This window comes from Orbicella franksi, chromosome 11 (assembly GCF_964199315.1).
Source record: "Orbicella franksi chromosome 11, jaOrbFran1.1, whole genome shotgun sequence".
In the NCBI taxonomy this organism is placed as follows: Eukaryota; Metazoa; Cnidaria; class Anthozoa; order Scleractinia; family Merulinidae; genus Orbicella; species Orbicella franksi.
In genome coordinates, this window is record NC_138155.1 from 4,620,116 (window position 1) to 4,630,634 (window position 10,519).

The 10,519-nt window shown below is 38.7% G+C and overlaps 1 protein-coding gene across 1 annotated transcript; it reads right to left on the reverse strand.

Moving 5' to 3' along the window:
* Positions 1–1,520: 1,520 nt before the first annotated feature.
* On the reverse strand, positions 1,521–6,062 carry LOC145502888 (uncharacterized). The gene is made up of 3 exons (XM_081482289.1): positions 5,293–6,062; positions 3,635–3,783; positions 1,521–2,814 (listed from the first exon to the last, which is right to left on the reverse strand). Exons 1-3 carry the CDS (start codon positions 5,349–5,351, stop codon positions 2,171–2,173), a joined length of 852 nt encoding a protein of 283 aa, XP_081338415.1. The 5' UTR covers positions 5,352–6,062; the 3' UTR covers positions 1,521–2,170.
* Between the last annotated feature and the right edge of the window lie 4,457 nt (positions 6,063–10,519).

The window sequence follows — 10,519 nt, forward strand, 5'->3', positions numbered from 1 at the left end:
TCTGGTTCCTTCAGAAGTATAACTAATAAATTATTTTCACCAGTAAAAGCCTTTAATCCAGGCCTTAAACTACTTGAGGAGTCTTATATTACTTAATTCTCATTCAACACTGATGATAGTTCCGCTACAAGGCTCTTATTACGCATACCTCGTTTGTCCTTTATTTTCGTTGGCTTTTGGCTTCCTTGAGTGAATTTGTTAAAATAGAACAAACATAAAATAAAGAATCAGATAATGACGATAATGAAGGTTAAAGTTTTGTTATTTGCAGTAAGTACAACCATGTCAGTTTTCTTGACATACCAACCTAAATAGACTCCAAATTATCTATTATCTTGTCTTCAGTTTTAGTTTCTGCCTTGTAAATGAATCAAGTCACTATCTTGAAACAACTTTTGGAAATAAGAATTAGGTTTTCTTTTTGTATTATTCTGTGAATTTTTATTTTTGTTGAGGTTAACGATAATGATATAAGCGAGCGATATGCATTGTGGTGTTGTAAATGTGAAGTGAGAGCCGGGAAACTAGGGCCGAGTGCGTAGTTAATATGCTCAAATATATGTGCGAATGGCGTGTTTTTCGGTTGACTTGAAAGTAAATTTCAAATTAATCCTTTGATTTTTCTGTTGAACACTTCACTCTCAGCAGTTCAGCCACGTTCAGGCTTTCTGACTAAAAGATTCAAAGTTTTTCAATCACCAGAATGGCTGAATTTTGTTTCCTTGACAGCTTATCACAAGTAAATCAAATTTGATGAACTGCAGTCCACTTACACCCTCGTAAATCCTGGACGTTTTCCACAAATCTGTTGTTGGGCAGCTGTCCTGAATTAAAAAATCAATATATTCTGATAGTCATACGATGTAATTTCCGGTTCTTGCATGAGTGTGCGATTTGTGGTTTCTTGAAATCACGTGCTCTCCTGGTGCGATTTACGATATAAGTAAATACGTATTGCATTGCACTGGAACTTATCCAGCTTGTAAGGTTAGCTGAGTTTATTCATGGCAAACATTTCAAGCTTTTATTAGGTCGATTAGTGTTTCAGGATTTTTCAAAACTACGAGAAGCGTTTTCCAAAGAAGATTGAGTTATAATAGATTACTGGCAACATTTTAACCTTGTTCTTAGGATCCTTCTTCTTGCAGAAGGTAGGAAAAAGAGAGATCCTGGAAACAAGGCTGGTAACATTCCTCAAATAAATGAACACGAACTTCATACGTGTCACTGATCAGGCGACATGGACACTGAAAGAGATTGACCTTCAGCTGGTCTTTGAAGGTCAGCTGACCGTCAAAGCCAAGATATAATGATTTTGAACGGAACAACTTTCTTATTAAGGTTAGCGCTTTCAGTGGTTTATGTCTCGAGCTGTTCTGCGATCTGTAGTCATGTACAATCTTGTTGATAAGGATACTAAAACAATTCTAACGTTCATTCAAAGTTCGCAAGTCAAATCAAAAGGTTACTACTGGCTTTTTCTACCATGCCAAGCGCAACCGAAAAACTTCAGGGCAACTAATAAACGCAAAAAGTTCGTTGATTGGTGAATCAGGCGATGCAGCTGTAAAAAGAGGTTTGTGAGACAACGTTTTTCGGAAAAACGCTGTAAACACCGAAACCTAAAGAATAGAAAAGATAGACTGAAAAAAGAAAAAATATATATCTGGAAAGAAAACGGAAGAAAATAAAAACAAAAGCGAAATGTCCAGCGAGAAACTTCCCGGAAGGAATTACTAGGTCCACCGCAAAACGTAAATGAAAGAAACTATCTTGTCTGCATGCAGGACTGAAGTAAGAGATTCTTTGCTTACAAGTTCAGGTTCAGTTCCGAGCAGCATTTTGTTTCGCAAGGGATATCATATCAGCAAGCACACAAGATTTATTCGTTAAAAACTGAGGGTAACCGGTGATAGAGGATGACGAGTACAGACTCCCATTGAAGGATGGAATCAATTCACACACTGATTTCCCTTAAACATAAAATAACACATTATTTTTTTTTAAATCGCCATGTATGATACTAATATCCTGTGGCTAATAAAACCAAACACTCTTGAGTGAGAATTAGGTTTTTTCATATGCCTCGTCTGGGTAAGAAAAACCCTTAAACAGCAAGCATTGGAAAACTAGGCTCATGTGCGAAACTTAATTAACGAAAACTGAGCTTTTAACGAATAAAAATATTTCCGTGTGGATTAGCCACACCTTTTAAATGATTTGCTTGGCCTGTTGCACATGGATCATGAACAGGCCAATCATTGTTTGTCTCACTATCAAAGTAATAGTACAAGGTTGTAGCTTCGATGACCGGTCCATAGGAGGATGGCCTGAACGATGTTGGCACCACACCAGCACACTGCTGCGAAACCTGTTTAACCAGTTTACAAGTGATTGATCCCGCCTTCCATTGCACTAAGCTGCCAGTGCCTTCCTTGCATGCGATCCAATTGTTGATGTTGCTCTTGATCAGGAATTCTTTACCAATGGTGCGCCACAAAGCAAAGTTTATGGCTTCGTAATGTGTCTCACTTAATGGAACTGTTGTGGACACTCGAGTGTTAGCTCCACTGGCTGACCAGCTTGGACGCGGCGTGACAGCGTTTGCTGTACTCTTGAAACTTGAGTAAGCGGTAAAGGTATAACTCCAAACTAGTGTCCAGCCCCCGCCGTCTGTCTGTTGGTCGCAATAGGCCTGGAATGCGTTACCATGAGAACCACCATCTGGGTCTATCCAACAGACTCCTGACACGACCGAAGGCACTTTGAGCTTAAGGTCTTGACAGTTGTTTACTGCGAATTCTTTGGACAGTCCTGTGAGTGCATGGCAAATCATTCTTTTAATCAACTAATAAATGAATCAATGAGTTAATTTATTTCACCATGTAATATATTTTTTATTAAGTCAATTAATAATTTATCTCTATTTACATTCCTATAAATCGTTCTGAGGGGATATTAATACAACTGAATCGATGGTCTTCTACAACTTACAATCATCGAAAAATTTTAACTTGTAAGAGTGTAATTGCGGACGATTCCACCTTACATACCAGAGTGTAACGACATATCCCAACTCAGTAGAAAAGCTTGCTCAATCTACTAATAAAATATTTAAATATTAATAATATACATGAAAAAATTACTTGATTCTGATTGGCTGAGAGCAGTGCAGTTCAAGTGTAACACCAGTGCAAAAAGTGTAACATCAGTGTAAAAAGTGTAACACCAGTGCAAATTACATATCGTAATTTTGGATTATGATTGATTGGCTGAAAGACAATAGGAAATTTTCAAAGCCAATGATATTACGTAAAATAATGACGAAAATGTTGTGCAGAAATGTTGGAAAAAGTTTTCTCGAATGAGAAAAAATGGTTTCAAGAAAGGTCTTCCGGCAATCTCTCCATGCAAATTTTTTCATGTTTATATTACTAATAAGTAATCATACGGTTTTTCTCGTTCAATTTGTAATTAACTTGCACTTGTGAGCTTTTTGAAAAACTCACTCGTGCAAATTAATTCCAAATTGAACTCGAAATCGCATGATTACCTATACTAATATCGAGGCAAATTAAAGATTCCTTCTGTTGACTCGATGCTCGTGCTTGATTGATTGCATGTGTCGCCTAACCTGGTAACATGCTCGGTTCAGCGAGTTCGTATGCTCCTTCAGTCAGTCGTTTGATAATCTCGTTCACACATAGTACTGAAGATCTGTAAAGATAGAGAGTTCCATTTGTGTCCATTTCCAGTACCTTGTATTTTTGCGGATTCAGCCCACTAGAAAAAGAGAAAAAAAATGTCTTTAACTTCAGTACGAGTTTGTTATTTTCGAAATTGTTTCAATTAGTAATCGAAGGTTTTCATTCTTTTCATTCCTTGGTGGCTTTCATTTCATATTGATTGACCGGAATCACAATGACGTATGAAAGAAACCTTAGGGTACCCAAGCACAACAGCCGGTTTTGCCACTGCACCCGCTGAACAACCTGTTCTGCAGGCTCAGCACCTCAGGGGTTACTTCTTAGTCACAAGCACTGCTTGTTGACTTGTGGAACCGCTTCCCTTTTCCCAATCTTTACTGACCAAATGCAACGCGGCAAGTGCTTCACGGGCCCAAAAAGTTACACGATTAATCAAAGAAAAACTACGGCACAAAGTTAAGGTGGCTTACTACAGTTTTGATGGATTTACAGCCCATCTTCTAACTCTTTTGAAAAATGTTCCAAGATGTTTTCCCTTTCTCTATTTACTGTTTACTAAGTCTCTTACCATTCTATGTGAAACTTGAACAATTAAACGTCAACAAATCGCCAAAATGAACGACCGAGTACCTAAGGAGAGACTGGGCACTAGTAGGTTGAATCACTTTTTTCTCAAAGTCTACTCATATGACCCCACCTCAAAATTTCAGGAATAAGAAATTGGCTCTAATTTAACATTTATGCAAAATTAAATAAAAATCTGTTAGACAGATTTTTCGCAAACTAGGAAAATGTGAAATCAAAAAGGGCTCAAATTCTGTCTTATAGTTTAAAATTTTGGCTCTAAACGTGATTCACCCCTACAAATCGACTGTGAAACTTTCATTGTGGGCTGTACGGTAGGTTTTCGAGCAATCCTCAATCAAAGACTGGCTTTTACAATCTTGGACGAGAATTGAATTGCGCATATCCTTTATTTAAGCGCGCGTTCATGTGACGCCATGCATCGCGTGTGAGAAAGCAGGAGTAATTTAGAGCTCTTTTTACCCGTTGTTTATCGAGTTTTTTTGTCATATTTTTTTGGCCCTAGTCTTAAACACATATTTGAACAGAGTTTGAAACTATTGCTATACGTATACTGAAGTGAATTAACGCCTTTCAAGTGCTGAAGTGGTTTTCGTTTCTTCTTAGGGTTGCTTGCGTCATTTGTGCACGCGCGATTAATACTGACATCTGGCAAGCAATCATAGCGCGCGCTAATAGTCTCCAAAAAAATGTAGTAAGCTTCTGAAAACGTCAAACACAGTGTTTTAAAAGGAAGATATATGCAGTTACGATATCTAAATGATTTTCAGAGCGCTTAAAAAAATTATTGACATTTCTTGGATTGTTGGGATGTCGCTTAACATGATATAGCCTAATATGGACGGACTTTCGTCGTCATAGAAATTACCAAATACCATTTTGAGATTACAGATCACAAACCCTGACTGGATGTGAGCTGGTGTGGAATCGAGTTACCATTCCAAAGGTCATCTTGACCGGAGAAAGCGTCGCGACAACTGCATCTCAGTTTCTGTCTTACCTGACTGTTAAGAAACTGCTGGAGAAGAAAAACAGAGACAAACCAACGTGGAGAAGCATTTTTGAGGTTTGTATTCGTACAAATACTCGATCAGGCTGGCCGACTCTATAAGCTATACGGTTGAGCTTGTGGAAGTGTTTGGGACGTGCCAACGCAGTTCGCTTGAAGCGGACTAAAACTGAAGTCAACAAAAATATTCCGGAATGGCTGGCAGCTTAGCTAGAACTGTCATGAGACACCGATATTTATTAGTTTGGAGGTTTATCCAATCAGACGGCGGTAAATAGAGATCCTGGGTGTTAAAGGGCAGACATGGAGTTTTGTCTCATGATTCATATCACGTGCTCTCCTGGTGCCATTTGCGAAATAAGTCTGTAAGTATTGTATTACACTGGAACTTATCCAGCCAGCAAGGTTAGCTGCGTTTATCCATGACAATTAATTATCAAGTCAATATTTAGTGTTTCAGGCTTTTTCAAGACCAGGGGAAGCGTTTGCCAAGAAAGACTGACTTATAATGACCCGCCAATATTCGAACCTTGTTCCCAGAATATCTCCTTTTCCAGGAGGTAGGAAAAATAGAGATCTTAGAAACAAGATTGGTAACATTCCTCAAATGCTGACCAGCTTCATAAGTGTCACTGATCAGGAGACATGGATACTGAAAGAGCTTGACCTTCATCTGAGATGTATACGGTGTTCTTATGAAATTTTCCCCAACCTCTGATCTTCCGAAAGGTCTGGTATATAGTTCTAAAGCATAACATAAACATATTTTGGAAGATGTTGTACATCTTAGCTAATTTCAAAGCTAAGATATAATGATTTTGAATACGGAACAACTTTCTTAATTATGTTAGCGATTTTAATGGTCTATGTCTCGAACTGTTCTGCAATATGTAGTTATGTACAGTCTTGTTCAGGATACTTAAACAATTCCAATTAACGTTCATTGAAAGTTCCCAAGTCAAATCGAAAGGTTACTGCTTTTTCTACTATATCAGGTCCAACTGAAAAACTGCAAGGCCACTAATTAACGCAAAAAGTGCGTTGAATGGTTAATCAGGCGATATAGCTGTGAAAAGACAGGGGTTTGCGATCCAAAGTTTTGCAGATATTTAAGGTTTAAACACCGAAACGTAAAAAATAGAGTGTAGAAAAGGAAACAAGTATCTAGCAGGGAAAAGAAAGAAAATAAAAACAAAAGCGAAAAGTCTTGCGAGGAACTTCCTGGAAAGAATAACTCTTTCTTCCCCAAAGCGTGAATGACAGAAATTTCCTTGTCTGCATGCAGGGAATAAGAGATTCTTTGGCTCCAATTTAGATTTAGCACAGCGTAGCGTTTCGTTTCGCAAAGGGATATGACATCACTAGCCACACAACATGCATTTAGTCTCGGAGCTGATAGAGGAAGACAAATACAGACTGGATTGAATCAATACACGCACTGATTTCCCATTAACATAAAACCGCATATTTATTGAGGTTTTAGCCGTTTTCTACAAAAGAGTGACAAATGTTATTTTAACTTAGTTTCAAACCGACTAGCATGAAAAATTGAGGCCTTACGTAACTCCTAGTCACGAAAGAGATGGGTGAAGATGAATAAATTGATTTATAACAAAGTTTCTGTGTTAAATTATTCAGCTAACTAAAAAGAAAATCAAACAAACAGATATTTCTCCACTCTTCTAGTTTCTTGTAGGCTCAGTCCAGATCAATTAAATGAGATGAAATCGATTTTTGTATAGTCTGGAACTTCCTTTAGGTGGACAGAACTTAATCAAATAAACAAGCTATATATCCTCTTTGTTGTTCGGCCTTGGTAGCTCTTGTTACAGCCTTGCTCAAAAATCGAACATTAACGGAAAGCTATTGCTAAGATATTAATTGGGTTTTGGACATTCACCGATGCCCAAAGCTACAATCGCGGACAAAACTGTTGAGACAACTGAGTCAAATGTACACTTATGAGACACTCTTATTACCCACTTTTCCTCGCCCTTCCCCTCTTTCAATGTTGCTTTCTGCGTGAATGGTTCGTCGGAAAAGATCTTTTCCAGAAACCAACGGCAACATTGAGAAGGTAGGGTGAGATGGGGCATTTCTGGGCTGAGGGTGTCGTTCTCGCATCGCAGTTTGAGGAGAGTGGCTTTGATATCTCTTTGTCTCAACATGTTTTATCCGCGATTGTAGTTATCGCGATCGTGACTAAAACACCACACGAGTACATACGAGTAACATACAAGTACATACGACTACATACGACTACATACGAGTACATACGAGTAACATACGACTACATATGAGTAACATACGACTACATACGAGTAACATAAGAGTAACACACGACTACTTACGAGTAACATACGACTTCATACAGACACATGCGGTAATATACAGGTTATATACGAATACATTGGTTACATACGAAGACATAGGAATATACAATATGCATACATTGGTTAACGCTTTGTGAAGTGGAAAATTCTTTTCAAAGTAGTGTTGTTGTTTCCAAGATTTATTGAATCGTTTTTTGACTTGCACTATGGAAGGTTATATTACGGTACATAACCAGTAAATTTAATTTGGATTAAAATATATATGGATTTTAAATGTACTTATGTCAAGAGAATAACTAAAATTTGCAAATTTGAAAGAAATTCAGACTGTTTTACCCCTTTCTTAAGGAACGGGAGAGGAGTTCAATTCATTGAATGAAAAGAGACCCTCCCCCCGCGTAAAAGCACGCCACACGTGCGCGCGTATGGAAAACGTATGTATGTGGCACAGGCGCATGTGTGTGGTACGCGCGCGTATGTGGCACTTGCGCTCGCTCAGGTGTGTGTGCCAGACATGACCCGCGCACATGTAAAAACGAAATGTAAAGAGAAAAATAGTACAATTCATGTTTATTACCCTCCTGTCATCGTATGTTGCTCCCATGTATTCGTATGTAAACCAATGTATTAATGTATAATCTGTATATTACCGTATGTGTCTGTATGTACTCGTATGTTTTCGTATGTTACTCGTATGTGGTCGCCGGTGTGTAGTCGTATGTTACTCGTATGTCCTCGTGTGTTACTCGTATGCACGCGTGTGGTGTTTTAGTCACGTCGATCAGCTATCGCTGTGTTTGTTTGTCCCCTTTAACAATTTTCAAGAAGAATGCAGTAGTGGATGTATATAGGACATAAAAAAAAAGATCACGTAATTCCTGAAAAGGTATATCTAGGCCTAGCAAGGAGTTGAATTGTGTTTTCTGTACTGGCAGAGATCTCCTAGCTTGAGTCAAATGTGCGGCTAGAAAATTGAGGGGAAAGGCACCTTCGGCATTCCAGCTTTACTGTATTTTCCTTTTCTTCACCCACAGTTTTCTGTTGGACTTTTGACTTAAGTAAGAACTGATCATCTGTAATTTTGTCAGACGTGAAAGCATAAACATTGAGAACGATTCCATAGCCTCTAGAATTCCGCGAGTCAAAATATATTTTGATTACCTTTTGTATCAGTGAAACCGTTAGAAAAACTTTGTTTGTTTCTGATTGTTTTCGATCACCGATCACCTCCGATCAAAGCAATAAATTAACTTAACCCAGTTTAGGTACTTTAGGTCCTACGCTAATCGAAAGCGCGAAAATTAACATATCCCTGATAACCTGACCACGAGATCAGCTTACGTGTGAGACACATTTATTTTCAGTTAAGTTAATATTCAGCGTGATTAAATTGACGAAACGAAAGCAAACGGAACCGCAATTATATGGCGGAAATAATTATTCCCTGCTTTAACTTACTTGACTCTGTTGACTTCGTCTCCGTGGCCACTCATGGGAATCACGGCTAGGTTATTCATCCAAAATAACCTGTCTTTAGCAGGTTTTCGCGAGCGTCTCTGACCACGTTCTTTAGAGCCATCAGCAGACATTCCTTCAGTCTAATTAAACCCTACATGCAAGTCTTACTTGACTTACTTGGTCTGCTATATATTCTTCTTTCAATGTCTTTACGCTCCATTCGTAACAAGTCCTGTCCACAGTATTGTTCAGTTTTATTTGGCAAATCAGTTTTAAGGAAGTAATGCCGTAGTTTTCGCTGCCGTAAAACGTGCATTTTTATGGTAATGGATGTCCAACAGTAGCTATTAAATAATGAAAGATGCGAACGCAGCCATAATACTACTGGAAAAATGACCCGGAAAAAATTTCAGGCACTGAAAGGGATTCAAACCCACAACCTTTGCGTTACTGGTGCAATGCTCTACCAACTGAGCAATCAAAGCCACATGAGAGTGGTCATGTGTAGGTTGGTCGTACTTAATTCCTCTAGACTCGAAATAAGTCGTTTTTATTAAACTCGTGGATACGCGAAGCGTAGAAACGTGTTTGTTGCGGGGACTCCGATATGCAAATGTGTCACTCACTCACTCACTCACTCACTCACTCACTCACTCACTTAGGTGTAGACACTGTTCGAAATTAGTCGGCCCGAACGAGAGCGCCCGAGTCCGACGCCATGATGGAATAGTAACCGCGTCCGACGCCATATTGGAATAGTAACCGAGCCCGACGCCATATTGGAATAGTAACCGTGTAGTTAGTGTAAGCCTACTACTCAATGCATGCATCGTGCCAGCCCGAATATTGATGATTTTGTAGCTTTTACACGACCATTAATATTAGGTGTTTCGCTAAAGTGAAGTGGAGTTGACTTCGAATGTGCGAAGTAGTACTATGGCCAACTTGAAGGCTGAATTTGAGTCGTCCAGGCGTTCAAAATGACCAGGAGATGTGCATTTGTTTCCTGGAAAGTGACCTGAAAAGCTAATGTGGTAAGCTTTGATGAGAATGTGTCTTATTCCTCGACCTTAATGAGCTTATATGAGCGAAACGAACAACTTTTACTGAACGAAACAGCTATTGAATGCAAGACAAACATCGGCACCATTGCATAATATTGTAATTTCATTTTTATAATTTAGTAACATCTAGACCTGAGGCCAGCCGAAATATTGTTTTAACTTTACGACATTGTGTCAGCCTTGCAGTAGTGACGTATTATCGTTTTACTTTTCAAGTTTGGCTGATAAGATCTGCTGTGAGATCCAACGCTCAATCAAGCAGGACCTTCGTTCACCGCTTTGCAGTTTAAACACTTAAGTTTTTCATGTTGTGTTGTCCATGTTCAACCGACATCGAGTTAAGTTTAGATTAAAGTTGTGTTC